Source organism: Ursus americanus, chromosome 6 (genome assembly GCF_024610735.1).
Source record: "Ursus americanus isolate L20-20 chromosome 6, mUrsAme1.1.p, whole genome shotgun sequence".
NCBI classification, from domain to species: domain Eukaryota; kingdom Metazoa; phylum Chordata; class Mammalia; order Carnivora; family Ursidae; genus Ursus; species Ursus americanus.
Genome location: NC_142132.1, coordinates 9522716 through 9549697, shown reverse-complemented (window position 1 = coordinate 9549697; position 26982 = coordinate 9522716). Strand labels below are relative to the sequence as shown.

The following is a 26982-nucleotide window of genomic DNA, read 5'->3' as shown; positions in this document are numbered from 1 at the left end:
GAGTGCCTTCATGGGCGCCCCTTCCCCTTCATCGTTGGGTCTTTAATCTTGTCTGCTTCCACTTCCAAGAGCAGTCCTCACTGTTCTTTCTCCAGATCTCTCCTCCTCCCCGACCTGGGTGTTGTGTTCACAGCTTACCTGCCATCCGTTTCCCCAGGAAGCTGCAGTCACACTCAGACTGGCAGCCCACCATTAGTTCACACCGATTTGGACTCTAGGAATCAGGGTGGCGGCTTGCCTTGGCAGCCCCACCAGCACCAGGAGGTTAATGCATAGGACTGAGAGTGTGCTCGGTTTGGAGTCTCTCGCAGTAGAATTAGACCGCCGGCCCCCGCTGTGCTGGTTGATGATGTCCTAACGTGGCCTTTCAAGTGTGATGGAAATGGCTGAGCTTTTTGTGCAAACGGAGGAGGAGTAACCACGGTCCTCTCCTCCCTCCCTCCCTCCCAGGAGGCTAGTGGCTGTCCTGGACAGTCAAACCAGTGTCGCTTGTGGGTGGGGGCCAGGAATCCCACCACTCGTTGAGGGTCTGATCAGCAAATGTGGATGCTGTCATTGATCCAGACTTCCATGCTACTGTTCACGCAGCAGACTTAAGGCAGCATAGCTGCAAAAGTAACTCTTCCCTTGAGACATCCAGAAGCTCGCTTTGGAAGGTGACGTTGGTTGATAGCCACGGCAGGCCTTAAGCTTTGTGTGAGCACAGTCTTGCAAACGGAGCTAAACACAGGCCCCCCAATGCCCCACCAAACTGAAATGTGGACAGTCTTACAGAAACGATCAGATCTGCAGTTATTTAAAACTAGGCAAATGTAGATTAGAATTCAGCATCGTTCACCATCAGGCTTTTATTTGGGGAGTGGAGCCTGCTGGAAAATGGCCTTGGTTCTTAAGCACTGTGCCTAAATGCCTCTGCGTCTGATAAATGGCCGTGATAAGCAGGCCCCAGACAGGCTTGACTCCCAAAGAGGGGAGCTGGGGAGGCTGCTGCCGTTTGCTTCTTTGTCTGCTGGTGCAGGTGCCAAATGATTGATTTCCATAGATCGTATCCGGCCTTTCCCCACTCATCAGTCCAAGCATTTTCTCATACTTTTGATGTTCTTTGTTTCGAAACCATACAACTGACCCATTCGCGAGAGGATGAATGCACATCCTCTTTGTCATAGGAATGTTATTAACTTTTTTTTTTTTTTTTTAATTAAAAACCACTCCACAGAGAGAAACTGCTCACCCAGCAGATGTCTCCATCTCCAAAACAGCGTTGTACTCCCGCATCGGGACGGCCGAGGTGGAGAAGCCCGCGGGCCTTCTGTTCCAGCAGCCCGACCTGGACTCCGCCCTCCGGATCGCCAGAGCGGAGGTAGTGGGACATGGGTGCGGCTCGGGGAGCCGGCTCTAGTTGCCCCGGCAAAGCTCCGGGTTCTGCCACATGGAAATAAATAAATATATATATGCCCACAGTCCACGAAGCCAGCATCTTTGGACACAGTCTTTCTCCCACAACCTCTGTGGGCAGAGACGGGTAGCAAACCGTCTTTGATCTTCCTAGACACCATTGTTTAATGAGCCTCTGTGGCCTTGTTTGATTTATAGCAGAAAGCATCTGCCTTTAGTTGCTCCCCGGTGGGGCATTGTGAGAGTCTGATATCTGGTTTATTTCTGTCTCCTGCTCCGGGAAATTCTCTCCATACAATTACTGTTGGGCGTAGGAAGTTTTAATGCTACGTTTATTCAGTGTCTCCTTATCTCGGGTCTGTGAATTGCGCAGATCTGAATTCACCCCTCTGGGGCTCACCTTCCTCTTCTCCCTGATGCCAGATCATAACCAAGGAGAGAGAGGTCTCAGAGTGGAAGGACAAATACGAAGAAAGCAGGCGGGAAGTGATGGAAATGAGGTCAGTTGTGATGCTTCCTGGTACCTGGCGGGGGCGGTGGGTGCCTACCTGTGGTCTCGTAACAGCTGGTGCGGCCAATGAACAGTGTCTTCCCAAGACTTACCTGTTTTTCGTGAGACAAGGTTTATATTTTCACAGAAGTATTTTCAGTAATATTACTATTGTAAAATATCATGCACCAGAGCTAAATATTGCAAACAAATAAATACATTTGCAATGAAAAGCAAATCTCCTTCCCACTCAGCTTCCCAATTCCACCCCTCTCAGGTAGCGGCTCTCCACCGTTTCCGGTGTATCCTTCCAAGAATTTTCTGTTTCTGATTGCAAATGTGTGAATGTGTCCCTATGCAGACGCCTTTTTAATTCCACAGTAGAAATGTACATTATTCTATACTCTTTTTTTAACTTAGCAAATCTTTTTTTTTTTTAAGATTTATTTATTTTAGAGAGAGAGCGGGCATAATTGGGAGGGGCAGAGGGAGAGGGAGAGAGAATCTCCAGCCGCCTCCTTGCTGAGCTCGGAGCCCCATGGGGGGCTCGATCTCATGACTCTGAGATCACAACCTGAGCTGAAATCAAGAGTCGGACGCTCAACCGACTGCACCACCCAGGGGCCCCTAACTTAGCAAATCCTGGACAGATTTTTATATAACGTGACCTCATTGTGTAACAGTTTTAATAGTCCTTATACAGTTCTAACGTGATGAACTTCACCAGTCTCCACGGATAAACAGGTTATCCCCGGAATTTTATCCGAACGGTTTATTTCTATTTGCTGCACTTATAACAAGAGTATAGGAGCCACTACCCAGTAGGTGCCTCCCCTGTGCCATGTGCTGTGCTTTTGGCTGAGACACCGTCTCTGTTGCTCCCCACGGCCCTCAAGAAGGGATCATCAGCCCCATCTGACAGTGGAAGGCTCAGAGAGGTTAGGTGACTTGCCCGAGGTCCCGGAGCTTCTAGTTAGAAGAATGTGAATTTGAATCTACTTTTCTGATCCCAAAACGCAAGCTCTTTCCACGATGCCTGGGGGCCTCCCTCCCTCGTCCCATAGGATGCAGCTTTCGGCCCTTTGTTTTCTTTCGTGATTCATCATCGTCTGAGAAGCTCAGAAACATCTCTGGGGCTAGAACTTACCCTTGGGATGTGATCTTAAAAAACGGTATCACAAGTGGCATTTTTACAGAAACTTTGGCCCAAACCTTTACTCTGGCCATCCCGGGTTCTAGCTGCTGCCGCCACCAAGTCTGAGAATGACTCCTGGGGGCACAGGTCATTTTTTCCCACACACCTGCCCTTCTTCAGCCCAGGCTGAACTGGCACATGGGGAAGGGGAAGATAGGAGTTAGAGCATGATCCTTTTAACAAGACAGAAGACCTGGCGTGATGCTGAAAATAGGCTTGCTTCATTTTTAAGTCTCAAAATTTGAAAGTAGGGAATAGATGAATTTTTAAAAATTGGTTGAAGAATTAGTACATTTCTAGGCATTTAATTGCAGTGGCAGCTGCTGGTTAATTATCAGAATCGGCTGCCTTCCTGGCTACCGTTTTAAGTAGCGAACAGATGATTTAGGTAATCATAGCCCCTGTTTCCTAGGTCAAATAGTATCTTCCTGAAAATTCTCCTGGTAGTTCCTTCTTCCTCCTGATGTTTTTTGTGACCACGTCTGAAGGTGAATCCCTGTGTGCTGTTCACATTCACACTGAGGCCCTGCGGTGGCATCATTTGGAAAATTTCTTTTATCTCTCTCTCTTTTTTTTTTTTTTTTTTTTGGTAGGGGAGTGGAGGAGGGAGCAGCGTGGCTGTAATGTTTTCCCTGCCCTGACCATGAAAGCAGGGCATGCTGGGAAGGCTAGAAGTTCCATCTCTGGGGGCTCCCCTGGGGGGGCTTCCAGGGGTGCTGTTTACTAACCACTATGGTAGGATTCAGGTGTCGCCAACTGGCCCAGCTGCGCTTGTGTTTGAAGACCCACATGTCACCGCTGGAGCCAGACCAGGCCACGTGAAAATAGGGCTCGGCTTCCTAGCTGCTTTGGGGTCTGTCCCTTAGCTCTATCTGACTGGCCTCATCTGTGAAAAAGGGTGGATCTTAGCGCCTCGGGGCAGTAAGGCATATGGGGTAAGAAAAGGCTCCAGAGGCCACGTCTGGATTAGAATCCTAGCTCTGCCACTTTGCAGATCCGAGAAAGGTTCCTGGATGACCCTGGGCCTCAGTATTGCCATCAGCAATTCTGGGGACCGTCAGAGCACCACTCCTTGGGGTCACTGTGAGGATGTGATGCCAGTATGGTACAACTGAAGCGGCTTTGGAGCACAGGTCTCCCCACGCCGCTGGAAGGACACGGCCCTTACCTGCCGGGGTCCCACCTCTGTCCTTGGCGGTGATGGGTTTAGACGGTGCCCCCTCAAAGGTCCATCGCTGTTTTGTGATTCAGGGATACAAGGAGGTATTGATTAATGGTGTAGGATTCAGAAAGAACCCAAGTGGGCTCATGGTGTGAGTATCTTTTTTTTGTTGTGGGTCGGCCCTTGGGTGAGGCACTGTCCTTGGGGCCAAGGTCAAGAAGCCAGTGACAGACACCCAGCAGCTATGAGGCCTTTAGACTTTGCAGAGTGCCTTCTGCTTCCACTGGCCCATTTAACCTCATTTAACTCCCCCACGGCCCTGAAAGTCAGGGTCTCGGGTCATCCTCAACATACCAGGGAGTAAGTAGAGTCCCCAGTGTCTGGGACCAGCTGTAATCAGGGTCCTGACTCTGTTGGTGGTAGCAGTTCTTGGTTCTTTTATGTCTTTTTTGAGAGTTTCCCTCCAGAAGGTTGACTTTGGAGGGTCCTGGGTCTTTCCACCCGGGGTAGCAGTGAAGCAGTCTTACAAGCAAGGGATCTGAGTGCTTTTGTGTAGCTACGGTTTATTGAAGCTATCCGAGAAGGCTACTGTTCCCCATCTCCCTGCCCCCCACACAACGACTAAGTAGTAGCCCCTGGGCCTTGAGGAGCTTCTGCCAGATGTGTGAGATGTTTTAGAAAATTCAGGTAAAATGTGGTGAAGTTCAGAGGAGAAATCAGGGAAGGCTTCCTGAAGGAGATAGCATTTGAATTGGACATTGAGAAGCAGCTAAGACATGAGAGGTAGAAATAGAGCAGGGAAGGTCATGGAGGTGAGAAACCCGTGTGTTCAGAGTTGTGCACTAGGAAAATGAACCTACTTGGGTGTGCAAGAAGAGGGTTGAGGTTGGAGGTGAACCTAGAGGGGTGAGCCAACTATGCCAAATAAACAAGACTTGCCTCTAGTGTCTTGGTCAGGCTGCTGATGTCCAGCCCGTGGGCCCTAGTATCAATTAGAAACCGTCCTCTTGTCACGGTCCCAACATGTTTTTGCTTCTCTTACAGGAAAATAGTGGCGGAGTATGAGAAGACCATCGCTCAGATGATAGGTGGGTGTCATGAGGGTTGGGCTCAGGCCTGCCTGAGGCTTCTAACCCACGGGGAGGGCTTTGAAGGTGGACTCTCAGCATGTGTTCGTCTTAGGCCCCTCTTAGACCACAAAGTCCTCCAGGGAGAGACCAGAGCATCCCAGAATGTGAGCCTTGGGGCCTCCTGGAAACACACGCGAGCATGTCCCTTAGCATTATCTGTGCTCACCTCCAAGGCCACCCTTGAGCCAGGACTGCCCACCTCATGGGGAAAGAGGTTTGGGTCGGTTCCTAGGATGTTTGGGGGAGTTTTTGCTCGTGGGAGAGATTAAGAATCAAATCCCTAAACTCTAATTTGGACTCAGGTGACAAAATCCTCCGCCTCACGCGGGGTTCTTGGGCAAGGATAGTGGAACACGTGGCAGCCCTGCTGCCCGCCCCTCCTCTCTCCTCCCTCCCTCGATTTACCTGATCTCATGGAGATGGGCACTGACTCAGAATCCATCGTAGCCCAGAGTCCCTGGCAGCCAGTACCGATACTGCCTTGGCCTGCAGTAAAAGACGGCCTCAAGTCAAAAGTTACACCTACCTGACTCTTTTTTAAAAATAATGATGAGAAAAGATCTTGCAGAAGTTCTAAGGCTGTTTTTACACTGATGATCACTGTTCAAAAATGATGTCATGACTTGGCAGGGGGCGGGGGGATGGGAGGGAGGAGATCTTTCTTTATCTATTTATTTAATTTGCTGCTTAAGTCCGTGATACCAGTTTTAAGAAAACCTTTACTCCTAAGGACATATGGAGTAAAAAATCCTGGCTCACCGCAAACCAGTTTCTGTGTCGAAGCTGGACGCTGGGTTAACAGATGACTCCTCTCTCTCAAACATTTGGATACAAGTCACACCACACCTCTGGCTGGTCCCAAGATAAATATGAGAGCAGGCTTGGGAATGGCGAAGAGGCCGACAACTGAGTGCTTTCTCTTCAAAGGAGCTTTCATTTTGATGTATTATAATAAGGGCCATTTCTCTCAGATCTCGGGGAAAGCCCATTTGGGGGTGTTTCTAAGGATCAGCTCATGGTATATGCTTTCTATCAAATGAAACCTCTTTATTAAATTGGTATAAGAATTTATGAATACATATGGAGGAGATAAAAAACAAAACTCTTGGCACTGAAACTGCCTGTAAAAGTAGTCAGGAAGAAGGATTTATGTCTTCCAATATACAGCGTTTGGCACGCTGAGCACAGCCTTTTGGCCTCCTGGAGTCTTGGGTTGTGAAAATACCCCTCAGACGTACGGTGGCTCATCTGGAAATTTCCTTCTGCGTCTCAGAGTTCTACGCTGTTATTTTTGCTCTCGGTGATGACATTTGAGCCAATATTGAGATGGGGGTAAGAGGGCACGAGCTTTGCCCCTGAGGGAAGGCTGCCCGGAGCCATCTGGTACCCCTCAGCTGACAGCCTGAATATACCCAGCCATTCCCCCTGAACACTGAAGAAGAGGCTCTATCTGCCTGCCTCAAGTGGTCTGTCCTTTTCGGACAGAAAAGGCGATTCCACTGATTTCCTTGCAGCATATTTGCAGGTGAGAGTAGTTAAAAGAACATTTCAATTCTAGGCAAGCTGAGTGTGTGGAACCCTGACTCCAGGGGTTATGTCTACGCACACCCACCCCCAGCACCCCAGCCCCCTCTCCCGGGGAGACCTGGTATGTTTGGCCCGAGGATCCATCTCTTCAAGAGCTGTGATCTCACCCCTCCGAGCCTTTTCCTGTTCGGGGGTGTTTGAACACTCCTGACGGCTCCACGAGCCCCCTCCAGTGTCCTGAGCATCCAGTGGCACTGTCACTCCATGGGGGTGGGGGCGGTGAGAGCGCATGTCCGCCCCCGGTTCCCCATCCTCATGCATCTTCAGTGTCCTCTGCATCAACCACTTCTCAGACCTTGTCCAGCAGGTGGCACATCTGTGGCTGTCATCCCGTCAGTCACTACTGCGGGGGATGGGTGAGGGCTGCTGCGGGTTTCGAGGTCCTTGTCACCTTGTAAAAAGACGGCTTGGGGCTGGGGCACAGCTGGGACTCACTGTCGCTGTGGGCGCCACCTGCCTCCTTTCTGGGCAGGGCGTAAGTCCCCGTATGTGGAAGCATACCCACATGACTCATCTGGGTCCCCTACCTTGTCTTCTGGTTTTCACCCATCTCACCAGCATCCCGGTGGGAGGGAAAACTCAGGCCCCAAAAGCTTGGCAGTTCGGGACAGAATGAACATCAGTAGTGTTTTGAAGTGAAAACCAGGTTCCACCCCACCGACATGACCTCCTCCTGGCTCCCACCCGGCTCTCTGGCTTCCATGTAACCCTCACAAATGTTCCATGCCAGCCTGACATCTGTCCTGCCATCATCGTCCGTTCTCGTGCCATGTTACTAAAACCGAGTTCAAATATTGACAATTTAGGATTCCAAACGAAAAGAGACCTCTGTGCCTTTTGCATTCCAGGTTGTTGCAATTGATTTTTTTTTTTTCTGCTTTTCTAACAACTGCTCTGATTATCTGTTTTGCTTCCATTTTCTGTTGCTTCTTGCCCTTTGCTTGCAAAACAAACAGGCAAGCCTGGTAAGTAAATGCTTTTCACCTAATTTAACACCTGCCCATCGCACCCGGTGTTGGTTGGTTTGTTTCTGTTTTTGTTACTTTTGCTATTGTGTATTTGCTGCATTTCTCCTCCCCCCACACCTCCCTCCCACCAACATGGTTTAATAATGTTTTGCCTTAAAAAGCCAGAAACCTCTCCAGGGGCATTGTTCTGTGGTTGAGGCTAGAGCGTTTTGAGTTTGGGGCTGATTTCCTGATTTGAAGAACTTGACTGCATTTGTAATTTACAAAAAGATTGGCGATGCGTTCTCACCTCCTCGGTCTCCTGGGGACCGGGAAATTCTATTTTTACAAGCGTTTATGGGGAGGACAGGAAGCCTGACGCAGGCTAAGGCTCAGATCCAGGAAATCAGACGGACTCCATTTGATAAATGGCTCTTTACAAGCCAAGCGAAGTGTATACGTGGCCTCCGATCAGCCCGGAATATGCATTGTGCTGTGTGCTGAGGACTAAGGAAGTAGCTAAAACTCAAAGAGTAAAAATCAGCGTTCGGTTACTGGTGAACCTTTGAAGCGTCTTTTCTTTTGGGAGTCTAGGTGTGCCGCTGTATGTTACAAAGCTCCCCCTTTATAAGTTACTGAGATGCATGGGGGAGCCGGTGACGCTGTCCATAATGGGTCACTGATCCTGGGCCCTTACTGTGTGCCCAAGGCTTTATATACATTTTCATGTAATCTTTCCCCAGACGCCATGAGATAAATACCAGGAGCCCCTCTTTCGGCTCCGGAGGCTGAGACTCACGGAGGTTAAAAAGCCCGCCCAGGGTGGCCGGGCTGGGACGTGGCAGAGCCAGGATGGAACTGGAGAGGCAGGGTTGGAGGGACATCAGGTGTCTTCCGGGCCCGTGGCTCTCCACGCATGGCCCCTGGACCTGCCACCTCAGTATCATCAGGGAACTTGTCACAGATGCAGCTTCTTGGCCCCACTGCAGATCTGCCAGATAGAACCCACTGGGTGGGGTCACCGCAGCTTGTGCTCAGACAAGCCCCCCTCATTTGGGTGCACACTCACGTGTGACAACCCCTTCATTTTGGAGATGAGGCCCCGGGCCCCTGAGAGTCTTTTGAGTAAGTTTATCTCACAGCTGGAGCTAAACCCCAGGATGTGCCCCCCGCCCCCATTCTGGGTGCTTCCCTGCACAGCACACAGCAAGAACAGACCTAACTTCAGGACACGGGAAGATGCCTGTCTACCAGGAACCAAAGGGAAAGACCCCAAACCAGCATCCCTCTGCTTTCTTTTTTTTTTAAGTTTTTATTTAAATTCCAGTCACTTAACACACAGTGTGATGTTAGTTTCAGGTGTGCAAGATAGTGATTCAACACTTGCATACAACGCCCGGTGCTCATCACAAGTGCCTCCTTGATTCCCAGCCGCCCCCTGCTTTTAAGGGAGCTCCCAGGTCTGCTACTAAGAAGCCGGTGGAGACACATGGTCACGAGCACGGCTTTGGGTTGGGGTCGGGCTCTGTGGCCAGCCTCTACTCGTTCATTCACGGCATGGATGTGTTGAGGCACCCTGTGTCTCAGGCACCGTCCTAGGCCCTGGGATAGAAAAGTGGACAAAACGGCATTCTGCAGCATGCATTCTGGACAAACAGACAGCCGGCAGACACACGTGCACATGCCTGTCTGGCCATTGCTGGGGAGAGAATGGACTGGAAAGTAGGGAGGAGGCGTTCTCTGCAGGTGCCCAGGAAGGTGTGCTGGGGGAGGTGGCCTGGTGTCAGGGACCTGAGTGAGTGAATGGGGAGCCGTGGATGCTCTGGGGCCACTGAGCCCTGGGATAGGACCGCCTGTGGTGTGCCGGCCGGTGTAGCTGGAGCAGGTGGGGATGGAGTTTGGATCTTATTTTTTTTTAAGATTTTATTTATTTGAGAAAGAGAGAGAGAGAGCACGGAGGGAGAGTGAGAGGGAGAAGCAGAGTCCGTGCTGAGCAGGGAGCCCAGTGTGGGGCTCGATCCCAGGACCCTGAGATCATGACCTGAGCCAAAGACAGACGCTTAACCTTAAGCCTGAGCCATCCAGGTGCCCCTGGAGTTTGGATTTCATTCCCAGTGCACAGGGAGGACCCCGGGGGCTCTTGAGCTGGAGCAGGGTAACCCAGTTTGGACTTAAAAGAAGTTTAGTTTGGTGGCTGGGTGCTGGCTTAGGAGCATTAAATGAATAGAACAGTGAGCAGGGTGCCTGACCTATGGAAGACCTGGCAGCCCGCTGGTTCCTGTTGTTCTTCTGTCATCATTTCCAGAGCGATCCACCCTATGGCGACCAGTCCTGGGCAGCAGGACCCCCGCCCAGGTGACAGCTCTGCAGAGCTTCTTCCCCCAAGAACTCGGAGTGGGGGCTTCTCCTCCCCCCTCTCTGCGGTCACCAGAGGTCCAAACAGATGGGAACAAAAGGTTCCTCGCCCACCCAGACCGGCGACGGATGGGTCAGCACACAAAAGATAGTGCCATGTGGGTGAGGGGCTTTTATGCAGCGTGGTCAGAGAAAGCCTTTCCCATAAATACAAGCTGGTTTGCAAGCTGTTCGGGGGAGAGTGTTAGCAGGTGGTAGCCCTGAGAGGTGGGGTCGAGGACAGAGCAGTCCCTTTTACTAGGATCAGCCACTCTGAACTGGGCCAGAATGAATTCTTTTGTACAGAACTGAGACACTCACTTTGCCAGAAAGAGCTTCATTTTTCTCAGTTAAGGCATTTGCTATATCAAAGGAAATGTCCGTTTCTGTGCAAAGCAGAGTTTCAGGGCTGACGGCGATGTAGGCTTTGGTTCATGGGCCGTGTTAAGGACGAAGAAATCTTTTTTCTTTCCCAATAACCGTCTCTATTTCGATCACACGTAGGAGGCGTGTTCCTCCAAGCCCAGACCTATTGTACCTTAAAATCTTGCTCAACACGAAATTCAGTCGTGATTTTTTCCTCCACCTTGTGGATCTGTTTGCCATCATCAACCAAACAGAATCACTGGGGCCTCGAATGTCGATTTTTAAGGGTCTGCATCAATCAGGTTCAAGAACAGGGGCTAGTTTCCGTCCCATTTCACACTGCAGAGCCCCAGGCTGGGATGCCGGGGCCGTGGGTGGTGTTCCTTTAGAAACAGAGTCTGGGTGGGCTCAGGGGGTGTGTCTGATTGAGTCTGGGATGCCCTGCTGCTCGGGCTGAGTTGCATCTGAGGCCCCGGCTGCCCCCGAGACCGGCGTGGGGTCCCTCGGCCCCATCGTCTGGACCCTTGTGTCTCTTGCCAGAGGACGAGCAGAGGGAGAAGTCCGTCTCCCACCAGACCGTGCAGCAGCTGGTCCTAGAGAAGGAGCAAGCCCTGGCTGACCTGAACTCCGTGGAGAAATCTCTGGCCGATCTCTTCAGGAGATACGAGAAGATGAAGGAGGTCCTTGAGGGTTTCCGGAAGGTGTGTTCGTGTCGGGGCAGAGCGGGACGCTGGGCGGGGACAGGGGGAGAAGCTGGAGCAGGCTGGGAGAGATTACAGGGACCTGGACTTGGCGGTCCAGGGTTCCACCGGCATCAGGGAGTTCTTGGGGTTCCTAGCACCCCGGGGCATGTCTTCTGTGGGCACGACCTCTGTCCTCTGTCGCGCCAGAATGAAGAGGTGTTGAAGAAGTGTGCACAGGAGTACCTGTCGCGGGTCAAGAAAGAGGAGCAGAGGTACCAGGCCCTGAAGGTGCACGCGGAGGAGAAGCTGGACAGGTAACGGGCCTCGGGCCTGCTCACGGGCCTCTCCCACGGCACCACTTACCTTGGCTTGGGAAGGGCAGATAAGCCATTTGTGTTTTTTCAGTGTGACTTGTGATAATGGGGTACTCTCAGAGTTTTGATAAGTGAAGGACGCATGTTGTAAAATTTCCAGGGCACCCACTCAAAGCACCTCGGCATCATGGGAATGGGGGTTGGGGGCAGGGGCTGCTTATGGGGTCCTGAACTAGGCCCCTGGTGGTAGGAGCAGGAGCCAGCCGGTTCCTGCTGCCCAGAGCTGGGAGGAGGAAGGTGGGAGGGGTCCACGGGGAAGGGTGATCATTTCCGCGCATCCCCCCGACCCTGTTTCCGCAGGGCCAACGCCGAGATCGCGCAGGTCCGAGGCAAGGCCCAGCAGGAGCAGGCTGCCTACCAGGCCAGTCTGCGGAAGGAGCAGCTTCGCGTGGACGCTTTGGAGAGGACGCTGGAGCAGAAGGTAACAGCCGAGGCTGGGGCCTCCAGGCGGGTGGGGCTGGCCGGACCCTCAGATAAGCCGAGGCCAGGCTTCCCTGTGCCCTCTGCAGCTCCAGGGACGGGTTTAGGCCTCGTGAGCACATGCTTCTCTCCCTCGGGAAGAGCCAATGTAATGCCAGCCCCGAGCCTGTCCTCTTTCCTGCCTGTCCTTGAATTACTGTCTGCTCGATGCTTATTGCTGGTTTTCATTCCTCGTCAACAGTCACCTGTCACACATTTACTAAGTATCTACAGTGTGCGGGCAGAGTACTTTACCCCCCGGATCCAGTGTGCTTACTGGTGAGGGAATGGGGTTACCAGGCCATGTTGGGGTCAAAAGGGCCCCCAGACGTCCTCCTGTGTCCATGGATGGGGGAGCCCTCCTGACGTCCCTTAGCCTGTCCCGATTTCCGGTCTAGCACCCAGTCCACCATACACACCCTCTTCCTGGGTGTCCAGACGAGGAAGCCCTTCCACCCAGGAGTGCTTCATGAGTCTGAATCTGTGTAAGTGCAGGCCAGGCAGCCCCTTTCCCTAAGTGTGTTTCTAGAAAGGGAGTTACCAGACAAGCATCCCCATTCTGGTTGATTTGCTGAGCCTTAGGAGTCCCTTGGATGGTTATCAGAGAGCCCAGTGGCCTGGGGTAGCATCACTTCTCATGCATTTGGGCCTTAAAGGGCAGTCACAGTAGGGGGGCGTCCTTTGTGGGCAAATGACATCTGAAGTCCAGCGTGTCTCCCAAATGGCCTCTGCTAACCCAGAAGCACCCAATGGCCTCTGATGGGCCTCTTTCCTGGGCCGGTACCCAGCCAGGTCCAGTGGGACTGGCTGTGGTCCCGAGGTGGGCCTGGGTTAAGCAGTGGGTACATACTACCGCTCGCTTCACCTAGATGGTGTCAGGGACAGAGCCCTAGGACTCAGGAGCCTCAGGTCCTCCCCCCCCCCACCCCCCACCATCCATTATGACCCCGAGCAAGCCTCACACTTGCTCTCAGGTTGTATAAGTTTGTCATGTTAGAGGTTGAAACCTGACGATTTGGAAGAGTCACTTGAAAGGGAAGGAAGGGAAGGAAGGGAAGAGCCGAGACTGGGCCCAATACGCCAGATCTCTTCAACCGCCTCCATCTTCCAGGCTCCTTGTTCCTAGCAGGGAGCCCGGAGCCGGGGCCGCCAGACACAAGCGTTTGCTCATTCCGCCAGTAGTTACAGGGTGGCACGGCATTGTCTATCTGGAGTGGGTGTTTATCTTTATTCTTGGAATGTTGATAATCCACGTGTGGCGTATTTGGGGACTCCTGAGAAGTGGAGTATTCATTCAGAGTCAGGACCACTTTCCCCCATCATTTTGGGCAGTAAGGCAGCTGTGCCTCAGAAGTTTCCAGGTGAGAAATGGAGCGACATGTCAGTTGCCTCCTGTTTCCATCGGGATTTGATGGTGTTGGAACTGCATCACGGCGTTAGCTAAGATAATAGAGGTAAAACCAGAGTCAGGATAGCTGTTTTCTAGGCAGCCTGGTCTGTTCAGACTCTCCGCAGTTGCCAGATGAAGGTGGTGCTAAGTATTCTGGCAAACTGAAAGACAGAAGGCAAGGTGCTTGCATGGTTTTGGAGAACAGGAAAGATACAAACAGATCCGCAAATGTAATTCTGTCTTAAACTAAAAGCCAGGAGGAATGGGTTCATCACACAGCGTTCTCCCCTAAAGGGCTCAGTGATACAGAGGGGTCGGTCTCTGTTTTAAAGAGATTCAGAAGCATGATCCCCCCGGCCCGACCAAGGCAGTTCTTAAGTGGAGGCATTTTGCCCAGTCGGGGCGTTGGAAGCCCAGCGAGCTGAGCCGCACGATGGCCGTGTGCTAGGCGCTGGGCTGGCAGTGCCAAGATGGAGCCTGGAGAACCTCCAGGAACCCACAGCTAGTGGGTCTGCTAGTAGCTCCCAGCCATCAGTCGCTGGACAGTATGTTGAATAAAACAGCAAAGCCATCTAGGGGCCAGGCCAGCCTGAATTCGTGCTCCGGGCTAGCTGCGTCTGACCGGCTGTGTGACCTTAAATTAAGCGCAAAACTTAACCTCTCTGAGCCTTGGTTTTTTGCTGAAAAGTGGAAACATCAGTGGCTTCCACGAAGGGACTGTTGTGAGAACCTAGCGGGGCCAGTGCCGGGGCGTGGTTAGCGTGGTGACCAGCCCACGGGAAGATGAAAAGTCACCATCACGGCCCCAGCCTCAGCCGTTGTGACAAGAATCCTTCTAGGATTCGCGGTTAGAGCTGCGTTCCCGCAGAACATCATCTTCCAACAGACATTTCAGCGCCTCCCAGAATCGAGCCTCTCGGAGCTGGAAACTCTAGACCGGGGTAAGGCGAGGTGCTGTTCCAGGTGGGGTCCTCTCCCGGCGGGGGCTGGGGGCTGGACTGCAGTGAGGACTGCGTTTCTCTTCCACGGAGGACTTCCCGATTCTTCCTGACTCTCCCCGATACGGACACAGTCACGCGTGGCAGCTGGAGCTCAGCCTGGAAACACAGGACACTTGGCTCTGGGAAGGACCGTGTCTCAGGAGGTTTCCACGGCTTCCAAGGAGGGGCCCCAGTACCGTCTCAGGGGAGAGGCTTGTGGTTAAGATGCACCTTCCACGGAGACCTCGAAAGACTGGCTGCAGTATGTTCTTGGGATACCAGAAAGATCTAACCCCCTTGGAGAGGGTTTCTCCGCATTGGCTGTTGAAGGAGACCAGAAGCGTCAGAGCAGAGCCTCACCCACCTTCGAAGGGACTCATCCTTTTGGATCCGCATACTCAGAGCACGGGCAGTGCTGTCTTATCGTTGGTTCAAGATGAGCAGGTGGCTGGCTTCCCTTGCTTCCGGGCATGGGCAGGGCGTGGTGGGAGGAGCACCTGAAACCATCCGGCGTCTACACCTGCCTCTCAACTCGACTCCTTTATCCACAGCACCTCTAAATAATGCTAGCGACCCTATTCAAGTAGAATTGCTTACCCCTCCCTCCTGGTGGCATTTCTCAAATAAACCACCCAAGAGCTCACCCTGGACCATCCGTTTGTGTCCACATCCTTCAGAGGCAAATAAAAGGAAACGAACCCATACTAGTCAGGTCTCTACTCCGCGCTGCTCACTGTGCTGGGGAGCTTTACGTTCTGACCTCATTCCATTCTCAGACAGATAGATGCTGTCATCCACACTGTGGAGACCAGGACGCCAGGGCTCAGAAAGGTGTGTAACTTGCTCAAGGTCACAGCTAGAGCTGGATGTGTGCTTAGATGACTGGTCTCCACGTCGTTTCCCTCCCTGCTTTAGATAATTTCAGGGGGACCCAGAAACCTGGGGGGCCCCGCGCCCCTGAAAAGCCTAAAGAGCATTCTGATTGGCTTGATTTCCAGCAGCCAGGAGATTTTAGCAACTTTTTCTTTTGTCTTCACTTTCAGAATAAAGAGATAGAAGAACTCACCAAGATTTGTGATGAACTGATTGCCAAAATGGGGAAAAGCTAACTTTGAACCAAATGTTTGGACTTGACCGTTGCGTGCAATATGACGTCGGCTCACTGCTGTCCTTCCGGTTACGTGGACAGGTTTTGTTTTCACTTTTTCGTATGCACTACTGTATTTCCTTTCTAAAGAACGGTGATTTGATTGTATGCAGTACTAAGGAGACTATCAGAATTTCTTGCTATTGGTTTGCATTTTCTTAGTATAAATTCATAGCAAGTTGACCTCAGAGTTCCTGTATCAGGGAGATTGTCTGATTCTCTAATAAGGACAAATCGCTGACCTTGGCCTTGCCCTTTGTACCTGAGTTCCCAGGGTGAGCGGCTTTTGGATTTAATATGAACGTGTACAGCTCGCACAGGGACTCTTGCCTTAAGGGGTGTGAACTTGATCTGCATTTGCTGATTTGTTTTAAAAAAATGCATGTTTCGAATAAAATTCTCTATTGTAAATAAATTTTTTTCTTTGGATCTTGGCAATACGTGTGGCTATGATTTATTTTCTGGGAAGGGTTGAGCCCTTTTCTGGCCTTTGTTAAAATTATATCAGATCTGGCCCTCCGCTCTTCTCTGGCTCCCCTCTTTGTCCACAGATTGAAAGAACCTTTCCTTCATCCTCGCGGCTGTTTGTCAGATGGAAGCTGATGCGAAGGAGCGACTTGCTATTTAAATGATTAAGGGGGTGTTTTGAATTAGCGTAGATTTTGTTTTTACAAAGCGTCGCTGAGTTTCAGCAGGAAAGTCTGTTTCCCTTTACTCGCTCGAGGAAGTAGCAGGCTGTCCCTCTTCCTGTGTGTTCCTTAGTGACCATCAATCCCGAAACATTGCCCAGTTCCCTCTAAAGGACCAGGCACGGGTGAGCGGTTACCCGTGGGGGACAGGTAGTGAGGCCACTTTGGAGAGAAAATCGGGACATTCCCACCGTTAGATCCTTAACTTCTCCTGACCTCGGGGCCCCCAGGCTGACAGGTGGGCGTATGGGGGGCAGTGCGGAGGTGGCAAAGTGTCTTGGTTTCCTAGGACTGCCACAACATCACATATTCAGCAGCTTAAAACAACAGAAATGTTTTCTCTCACAGTTCCAGAGGCCAGAACTCCCAAATCAGAGTGTCTGTGGGGTTTGCTCCCCCCGCCGAGGCTCTGAGGCAGAGTGTTCCTTGCCTCTCTCGCGGCTTCTGGATCGTGGCCGGCAGTCCCTGGCATCCCATGGCTAGTGGCTATGTCACTCCAGTCTCCTCTGTGGCTCAGCTCCCTCTCCCCGCTCTTGTAAGGACACCACTTTTAGGATTTCAGGCCCACCCCAAATCCAGGACGATCTCCTCTCCATATTCCCAATTCCATCTACAAAGACTCTGTTTCCGAGTAAGGGCACGCTCACACCTAGCAGTGTTGAGCTACAGAGGCATTTTTGTGGGGGCCCGAGTGTGCCTGTGGGGTATGGTGTGCAGCGTGAGCTTGGAAAGCAGCCCCGAGCCCCTGGTGGCCCTCAGCTCCTCCTCGGGCCCAGGCTCTGTGGCTGCAGGCTGTGCCCCTCATGTAGGACCCCCCGACGCCTGACAGAGCAGGGATTCCAGGCAGCACAAGGAGAGAAAGACACAGCCCGCCTCTCTGGAAGAGAGTTCCAGCCTCTAGTCTCACGGTCAACTCCACCTGACAGGGACCCTGAGACAGGCCAGAGGTCAGCCTCTTCCCACTGCCCAGCCACCCCTGCTGGGTCCTGTCTCCCCTCCTTGGGGCACAGCCGTGTCCCCTCACCCCAGTGCTCAGTTGTCCAGACCAAACCCCTCCTCTACCCTCACCCCAGATTTTGTCTCAGCTGTGGTCTCTGAACAGCCCAGCCCCTAGCTCTTGAAAGTTCCTCTTTTTCTTATTACCTAAGTAAAACATTTCCAGGGGCAGTCGGTTGAGCAGCTGACTCTTGATTTTGGCCCAGGTCATGATCTCAGGGTCGTGGGATCGAGCCCCACATTGGGCTTCACACTCAGCACTGAGTCTGCTTGAGATTCTCTCTCTCTCTCTGCCTCTCCCTCTGTCCCTCTCCCCCCAACCCCACTCATATGTACACTCTCTCAAATAAATAAATCTTTTAAAAAAATGTTTTTTTCCACTGCTAAAAAGTCTAGAGATGCAGGTAAGAAAAAAAACGCATAATCCCCAAACCAAGAAATAATAACTGTAAATGTTTTTATATTTATTTTTCTATACTTTTTTCTCAGTGTATGAAATATTTTTTAATTTATCTTTATAAAAGCAGGATTATCTGGAGTTCTGCAGTGCCCCTGCATACTGTTTTGTAAACCTTTTTTTCATGTGATACTATAATGTAACTGTCATGTGATGCAAACTTTTCTATCAATAAATACAGCTCTTTGTCATCATTTCGAATGACTGCATGTGTTTCATGGTCGCAAAACGTACTTAAGCAGCTGCCCCTTGATGGACATAGACATGGTGTCTGATGGTTTGCTGTCATTATGCACACACTTTGCACTGACTTTCCTTATGCATATACATGTACGAACATGAGTTTTCCTTGGGCTGAATTTTTAAAGTTGGTAACCTGGGTGAATGCTGTCACTACTCCAGCCAAAGGCCACCAGGAACACCCGCGTGGAGCAAGCTGGCTTTGCGGCTCGTTGCAGCGAGGGGGGATAGCCGCCAGGGGGAGCTGTGGGGCAGCACAGTGAGGGCGTGTTTGGAGGCAGGTGGTATAGGATTTGGGCTTGAGTCAGCTGCTTCTGGGGAAGACATAGGAAGCAGGGCTTTGTTCCATGTTGGATGCTCTCAGGGCAGAGACAGTTCTCAGGTTGGCTATCTCAGCACATCTTCTCTACACTAAGGCAAAGCTGTAATTGGTAAAGAAACAATAGTTGCTCATACATATTAGCCGGGCTGGAAGGCTATTTGGTCCTTTCTGTGGTTTGGATAATGTTCACGTCTTTGTGTGTTCAGACTGATTCTGGGGTGGTCTTGTCTTCTCTTGATCCATCACAGCGCGGCTATTCTGACACCGATTTTCTGTGAAACTGTGGGTATTTAACAGGAGTCCATCAAGGCCTCGCAGGTGTGCCAGGCTAGCTCCTGGATATCACAAGCGGGTTTCCTCCTTCTCGAAGTTATACACATTTTTAAAGTTTGGGAAACCCATTGCCAAATAGGCCTTTGCTAAGGTTGTACTAAAATGTACCGCCTCCCCCGCCACACGCTCAACACACACACACACTCCGTATATAACTTTGAGGCATAAATCTGTCTCTGGGCTACCCTGTCTGCCTGTCAGCCTGGCCTAGCTTGGGACGCCCTGGCCCCACCTTGGCCTCGGGCCCACCTGCGCGCTAGGCTCCCTCACCAGACCTACCCACAGAGTGCCTGGCCTTGGGAACCCCTTTGGGTTGAGATCGGCGGCTTTGGGTCCTGTGTTCACTTCGTAGACTGTCACACACGTTTGCAGGTGTTCACCCACATGATGGCTGCTACGGACTGTTCCAATTCTTTTGCCTTGCTGTGTGGGTGGGGAGAGCATGAGAAGGGAGCGCCTGATCCCCCATCCAGAACTCCCTGGCGGCCGGCATGACCACCTCTAAAATTCTCGGCAGCTCTTAGAAGTTCGTTTGCCAACTCAGTTGAAATCCTGAAGTTCGAACATCATCTTCTTCTTCCTTTTTTTTTTCCTGGCTCAGCATTTCCTTAGGGCTCTCGAGTTAAAGATGATGTGACTGAGATACTAAGTTTACCCACAAAGACAGAGTAGGTGGGGAGGGAGATAGAAAAGAGAGGGGGTGGTCACTGTGCCTGGGATGGGGGGCTTGGTGGAGGAAGGCTCTTTTATTTCAAGTTTGGGGCCCAGTCCCTTAGGTGTGAGATCTGAGGGGCCCCAGGCCGTGCCAGGAGCACTCTGCCCCCCGCCCATTCCAGGCACAGAGAGGAGCGATCAGCGCTGTGCGTGGGACAGGTGATGGAGGTGACAGGCCCGAGTTGGGGCTCAGGCTCCCTGACAGTGCTTTTTTCACTTAATTGTCGGCCCTGGTAGGATGCTCAGGTTTTCTAGCAAAGCCTCTCTGCTTTCCAGGACATTCCACTTAAAAAATGGGACAAGGCGGGGTGGGTGTTCCGACGAGGGCAGGGTGGAGGTGTGCGTACAGGCAGGGAAGGGGTGGCAGGAGGAAAAGGCTGTTTACATTTGAGGCCCACAGGGCTTCCTTGGGGTTTGCACTCGCTAGCCTTGAAACAGTCTGGTGAATAGGAGCTATTTTTATTTCTATTTTACAAGAAGGAAGCAGAGGCTCTGGGAGATTAAAAACCTGGGGATTTGACGGAGCCGCCCAGCCGGCAGATGGGGCAGCCGGGATGGGACCTCAGCTCTTCGGTGACGGTGAGCTCCTTTGCATTCTTCAGGCTGACAGCTTCCTTTATAGGGAAGCCCATCAGAAAGTGGTGGGGAGAGCAGGTGCAGGGAAGGGAATGCGCCCCCGGGCCGCAGTGGTCCTCGCACCCATGCTGTCCTTAGACCGATGGGCAGCCCTGCCTCGAGGCAGGTTCTGCTACTGTGTTTACGGATGATGAAAACCCCGCTATTTGACTGATAGCTGGCAATGGTTGTGGGGCTCCCCGCGGGGTGCAGTGTCAGGTGGGCGCGAGGGAGGGGCTCCGCTCTGTCTGGTCTTCCGTGTTTCCCTCAGTGGACCTGTGACACCTCCCCAGGCTGGTGGCACCTCGCCGGGCTCCTGAGTCCCCTAGGCTAGAACAGCAATGGCAGAATACAGAGAATTCACGTTTTGGGGGTTTATTAGGAACTGGGAAACCCAACTTGCAGATCAAAGAGGTGGGGCTAGACAAAGCCCCTGCCCCCATCCCCCCTACTGTGCAATGAGATGCATGGTCACTTCTTCCGTCGGTCCCCAGCCCTCTACCAGGGACACCTACTCCCGCCCCATCATCTGGTCTCCCAGCTAAGGCCCACTCCCTCAAGGCTCTTTGTTGATGTCACTCCCTCCAAGGAGCCCTCCTTGCATCCCCAGGCCTCGGTCAGTGTTTTTAAATGTGGGTTTTATTATTATTCAGGTACGATAAAGTCCACAGATCAGGAGACAAGCGGGATTGAAGACAGTTTGTTACAGTTCCCCAGAGGAGAGGGTACGCGTGCCACGCAGGATCCCATAGGGAAGCACAGGGTTGGTCGGGAGACAGAGGAGCAGGGGAAGATGTGGCTAAGAGCCTTCATTGTGGTTCTGGAGGGAAGGAACAGGTGAGGGGGGTAAATAGACTTAGGGTCAGCTTGGGTGCATGATTTCGATAGCCTCTGGGCTGTAGGGGCTCCCTGTAGTTGTTTGCTATCTGGCCCTGGGGTGATCAAGGTTGGGGGACAGCGGCCCTGAGTGTGAAAGCCAATAAAAGAAGTAATGGGGATATGGGCTTCGGGTTGGCTGGTTTGCAAATGAAAGCTCACTAATAGGCAGGTGCTTTACTAGCTCTTGGAACTGGCTAACGCGGGGTGGGACAGACGGCCCTCCCAGGTCCGCAAGCCCTCAAGACGGCAAAGCCGCAGAATAAAAAGGCATACTTAACTGTAGTTGGTCGCCCCTCCTGTGAATTCCTGCAGCCGACTGAGCTTGACTCCTGACTTGTCCATCCCCCTGGACCCTACGAGCCTCCTAAGGGCGGAGAGAAACTTCCAAAAGCAAAGTGCGTATGCACAAAAGATGATTTTTTAGGGGCAGCTCACTAAGGACTTTTAAAAATAGTTATATAGTTAATTTAATGTGTATTAGAAATAAACCAGCATACCAAAATGTTATTTCATCGACAAAATAAATTTTTTTAAAGATTTTATTTATTTATTTATTTGAGAGAGAGAGATAGCCAGAGAGAGAGGGAACACAGGTAGAGGGAGTGGGAGAGGAAGAAGCAGGCTCCCAGCGGAGGAGCCTGATGTGGGGCTCGATCCCAGAATACCGGGATGATGCCCTGAGCCAAAGGCAGACGCTTAACGATTGAGCCACCCAGGCGCCCCCCAACAAAATAAATTTAAAGCAGTTGCTAAGTAAATAACATTCCAGGTGCGATGAGGCTATACAGCCCACAGGTGATACTCATGCCCCCCTGAGCTCCCATTTTATCCCCAACCGCCAGCACAAACTTGACGCTCAAACTTTGTTTAAATGTGTGGATGGGACAAGCTCTAGGCCCGTGTGGTTTGTCATTGCCCCACCCCTCCCCCAGTCCTGACTGTACCAACCTGGGAGTCTGGGGCTGATGGCATGAGCAGGGACAGAGGAGCTTGTTTCGGGTGAGCTCTTGTACAGATGAGAAGCTAAGCCCAGAGCCAGAGAGGGCTGCCCCGAGCTCACACAGCAAGTTAGTGCCCAGGGTCCAGCCCAACCCAGGGCTCCTCACTTAGCACTGAGACTACCCCATTCCTGGCCACATAGGACGCAGTTCAAGGGCAGGGCCCACCCTGTGCTTCTTGGGGGACGCCCCTCGTGGTCTCCGGGCTCATGCACGACCTCAGCTAGAGGCCTCGTCTATAGGTTGCACCCCACCCCCAGCAGCAGCCTAGACCCTGGTGCACAGACCGCCCCCCACCCCGAGGGAGTCAGGCAGTCCTGATTCAGGCACTCACGGGACCCTCGGCTGCATACACACAGTGTCCTGGGCCCTGAGTCCTTTAAAAGGAGGGTCTTTTTTTTTTTTTTTAAAGGTTTTATTTATTTATTCGACAGAGATAGAGACAGCCAGCGAGAGAGGGAACACAAGCAAGGGGAGTGGGAGAGGAAGAAGCAGGCTCATAGCGGAAGAGCCTGATGTGGGGCTTGAACCCATAATGCCGGGATCACGCCCTGAGCCGAAGGCAGACGCTTAACCGCTGTGCCACCCAGGCGCCCCTAAAAGGAGGGTCTTAGAGCAGCACTCAGGTTGTGAGGCAAGGACCCTCCAACCTGCCAGGAGCCCAGGCCTCTGGGTTTACTTTCCACTCAGGGAGGTGAAGGTCCTGTCCAGGGTCACACACCACTAGTCAGTGCCAGAACCAGGGTCGGAATTGGGGGTTCTTTCCTATGTACCCCACTTTCTCCCCATATGGGTGACCAGATGAAGTGGGCTGAAGTGGGCTCTCTGGGAAGCTGGGAAGCAACATTCCCTGGAATGTTTAAGAAGATGGACATCCCACCAGAATCCCCCTGTAACTGGCATGGGAGATTTTGGTACAAGGTAGTTGTGGCTGAGAGCTGGGCTCCATGGAGTTTGGTGTCTGAGCCACTGAAGAAGGCCTTTGCTCTTGGGATGGCGTCTGGCTTGTCTGGGCCCATGGGGCATATATCCCGGCACACTGGGCACCACCAGGAAAAGGCAGTTAGGAAAACATGCCGGGAGCTATTTCCATTTATTTGTATTAGTTGTCTTTACCTTTGCCTAATAGCTCAGCTCCCCAGAGCTCTATGGGGGATGTATGTGCAGAGGGCTTTGGGGGTGAGCTGAAGACCCGGGATCCCTGAGGTCAGACCCTATAGGGAGTGAGTGATACACAGCCAAGGCCAAGGTCCTACCTAGGGATCCTGGGGGTACGCAGCCTGGGGTGCTTCCCTCGAGTGGCCACTAGAGGGCGCCCAAGGCCCAGCTCTCAGCTGTGCCTGGGCCGTGGTGCCTGGAGGGTGTTCCTGGGCTTGCCCATGATGGACCCGATGGTCCAGGACAAGGTATTTCAAACTCTTTCTTTGAAACCTTCCATGGGGACCTACATTCCAGGGACAGGTAGCTGAGAAAAGTTTGGGGTGAAGGGAAGGGAGCGGCAAAGCAGGAATCTCTCCATCTGTTGAGATGCAATTGTGACCCACAAGAAACAGATACAGGCATCCATGAACACGTGTGTATGCGCACCCCACACACACACAGTGCTTATCTATGTGCAAAGGCAGAGAGGTGGGTAGGGACTGGTACATCCAATGACCCAAGACAAGAGCCGTCCTTCGAGCACTTCCTCAGGGCTGCGTGTGGTGGTTCGGTCCCATGGAGATGCCAGGGCGGGCAGGCCACCATAGAGCCCCCCACTGAGACTCCTCCCAGCAGAGTGAGGGTGTCAGGAAAGGTAGAATCTCAGGTCTGAGGGTGAGGGGGGAGGGACATTTAGAGATGCCTCCTATCTGTGGAGTGCGTTACAGTTTCTAGGACTCAGTTACAAGTAGGCAGACTTACCCTCCTGTTTCACTTTATAGTTTATATGACTCAGGAAAAGCTGCACATGAAGAGGCTGGGGGAGACTGACCCGGGTTTACGAGCTGCACCAACTCCCGGCTGTTCTTACTGTGGCTGGGATTCCCGCGAGCGCAGGGGTGGAGGTCCGAGACTTTGATGGACCAAGATTCCGGGCATGATGGTTGTGGCTGCAACTCTCCGTCTCCTAGGTTGGGGCCTGGGCTTTGCAGACCAGGCCACCGAGCCCCTGGAAGATTCCACCGTGGCCCCCGGCATGAAAAGCTCTTGACTTGTAGGCAGTTCTTCGTTCCCGGAGAGAGCTGATTAAAAATCACCTATCCATAACATAAATCATCAGACATAGTTTTAATAACGTAAAACTCTCCAGTTCTTACTTAAATATTTTTGCCAAAACATTTCTGAACACCTGAGCCAGAAATAGAGCACCCCAGAATGCCAGACCTGGCAGGGATCTGAGAACCTTCCAGTGCAGTCTTCTCATTTGACAGAGGAGGCCTGAGGACTTGAGGCTGGGCACTCCCGAGGCCCTTTGAGCGGACCTTCCAGGTTACCCCAGGTGCTGTGAGGAAACATGGCATCACAGGGCAACAGGGCTGGCTCGGCACCCCTACGGAGGGAGGCCTGTGTGATGGCGCCCTGCCCTCAGCTCCCAGCCGGCCTGAGACAGGCCTGGAACAGGAAGTGCTCAGAACCTTTCCTGATGTTGCCGTGGTGCGCACAATCGGGGAGACCAACGGCAAGCTCCCCTGCCAAAGCACCTTGGCCCCTAAGAAGAAAAGGCTGAGCCCCAGATGTCATGAGCACTTTCAGGATTCAGAGTCAGAAGGTGAGCAGGCCGCAGCGACCCTGTAATTCGGAGACGAATGCAACGAGAGTGCCTCTGTTCCACAAGCTTCTGTAAACGCACCCGTGGCTGCGAGGGGGCTTCAGAGACGTAAGTACGTTAGAGACGGAGGGTATCCAGAGGGACCTGCGCTGCCTGGACTGGGTAGGGAGGGCCTGCGGGGGCTCCAGGCTGGGAGGCAGGTGGGCCTGGAAGCCGAGGGACCATCACAAGTAGCGAATGATCTGACCAGCCTACTTCCAGACCTCCTTCCGTTCCCATCCCTTGGTAAAGGGGCGAAGAATGGTGGGTTATCTCCCGTTTGGCTTTTGCTGAGCCCCATTTCCAGCACAAGAGCAGGGAAGAGAGTCTCTTGATTTGATGAAGAGCCCATCCTGGAAGTTTACTCATTATTCCTCTTTGTGGCAAAATACAGACTCTTCAGGCCAATCTCCTGGTTTGAAGAGCTCCTCTGGAGAGTTTTTGAAAATGTTAACCGTACCTCTTTTGTCTTCCAGGTGTTTCTTCTCCCTGCCCCCCTCCCCCGGGTGTAGTCACCGCTAGGGTTCATGAAAATGCTGCATCCGGTAAGTGGAGGGGTTTCGAGAGAGGGCGGGCAGAGGGAGCGGCAGAAGCACCTGCTTACAGCTCTGTCGCCACGTTTGCACAGGGGGCGGGTCGTGCACCACTCAGGACCCCCAGTTTAGTGGCTCACCCTGCTATCGGAGCCCACCACTCACAGGACTGCATCTAGACTCACATTCCACGGTGTTCGATCGCCCGCCGTATTCCAAGCACCAAAGCGTAGTTCCCAAACTTCCTCTTATCATTTTAACATCATCACCATCGCCATCATCACATGAGGACCAAAAGGCTCAAAAGGTTAAATGACTTGCTCAAGGCCGTACAACCCGTTTGTGGTGAAAACAAGATTGGACCTTAAATTCCCCATTCCCTGGCCCCTGGTCTCCCCACCGCCCTGCTGGCACACTTTCCCTGGCTAGCTTTCCTTGAGCCACCATACCTGAGGCTTACCTCCACGCTGAATATTCTGCTCCCTAAAGCAAACGGCTGAGTCCTAGGACCTCAAGAAAACATCTAAGTAAAAGTCCCTGCCAGTGACCCAGCTGTCCATTCCTGGGTATAGACCCAAAAGAATTGAAAACAGGTGTTCAAACAGAAACTGGCACACAAGCGTTCACAGCAGCATTTTTCACGATTGCCAAGAGGTGGAAAAGACACGAGTGTCTGTCAGCTGACGAATGGATAACCAGAACGTGGTCTCCGCACACAGTGGAATGTCATTCAGCCACAACAGGGAATGTAGTTCCGATACCCGCTAACACAGGGATGGGCATGGAAAACATTATGCCGAGGGGGAGAAGCCGAGCCTGAAAGCCCACATGTTGTCTGATTCTGTTTACATAAATATCCAGAATAGCAAATTCATAGAGAAGCAGGTTGCTGGGTGCCAGGAGCTGGGGGAGGGGAGGAGGCATGATGGCCTGATGGGGCTAAGGTTTCCTTTTGGGGGAATGAAAACTGGACTGGACAGTGGTGATCGCTGTGCCGCTTTGTAAATGTACCAAATGCCCCCTAAATTGTACGCGATGAAACGGATAAAATGGCGAATGTTACATTTTGTGTATTTTACCACAATAAGAGAGAAAAGCAGTCCCTACCTAGGATCTCCTCAGTGTGGTGTCTCTCTGAATCCCAAGTGAGGATAAGCACGTAATGCGGAGTCTCTTGAAATATCATCCTGTCCCTGCTCGTGGGTTCTCCAGAACCACCTGCAAAGAAACGATCTTTCTCCCTGACCTTTTGCCTCTGGCACCTTCTGTCCCAGATCCTATTCCAAATTACTTTGTTCCTTGAACAACTCCTCTGTCTACTGAGAAATACTGGCCATGTCTGAAAGTCAACCAGCGTTTATAATGTATCTTGCTTTTCTTTCTGTTGTACACTTTGGAAAACCTGGCATTTGGGTGAGGTTAAAAAAGGATATCTCCCTTCCTCTGCTTCCCAAGCAGCACAGAGCTCGGCTGGAACGCCGGATGGTTGGCTCGACCAACCGGTGGCGTTTTCCCAGAGAGCCTTTCTCCGGGGACCTCCTGGGACTTTCCCAGATGTGCAAGGCTTTGAACGTGGACTTTGAAGAAGCTCTGAAGAACCCAGACAGGTAGGGAGATCAAAGGCCTACGGCCAGGAATGCCCCATGGGGGAACCGCATTTCTGGGGAAGGACCCATGGTTGGGCCGCTCTACCTGGGCGGATGGGCTCATCGGGGCTGC

At 52.2% G+C, this 26982-nt stretch overlaps 2 protein-coding genes across 22 annotated transcripts in view; both read left to right on the top strand.

Moving 5' to 3' along the window:
* The window catches only part of TACC2 (transforming acidic coiled-coil containing protein 2), a 199871-nt gene extending 183738 nt beyond the window's left edge, over positions 1-16133 (top strand). For all 21 annotated transcript variants that reach the window (XM_045803335.2, XM_045803330.2, XM_045803329.2 and 18 more), the window contains 7 exons: positions 1217-1360; positions 1819-1895; positions 5287-5330; positions 11207-11367; positions 11557-11663; positions 12024-12144; positions 15596-16133. In XM_045803335.2, the coding sequence (XP_045659291.2) occupies positions 1217-1360; positions 1819-1895; positions 5287-5330; positions 11207-11367; positions 11557-11663; positions 12024-12144; positions 15596-15661 (720 nt within the window). In that variant the 3' untranslated portion in view covers positions 15662-16133. The remainder of the gene's footprint in view (positions 1-1216; positions 1361-1818; positions 1896-5286; positions 5331-11206; positions 11368-11556; positions 11664-12023; positions 12145-15595) is intronic.
* Positions 16134-25222: 9089 nt separating this feature from the next.
* The window catches only part of BTBD16 (BTB domain containing 16), a 41038-nt gene continuing 39278 nt past the window's right edge, over positions 25223-26982 (top strand). Inside the window, exons 1-2 of the mRNA XM_087862485.1 lie at positions 25223-25275; positions 26719-26870. Of these exons, the coding sequence (XP_087718611.1) occupies positions 25258-25275; positions 26719-26870 (170 nt within the window). The 5' untranslated portion in view covers positions 25223-25257. The remainder of the gene's footprint in view (positions 25276-26718; positions 26871-26982) is intronic.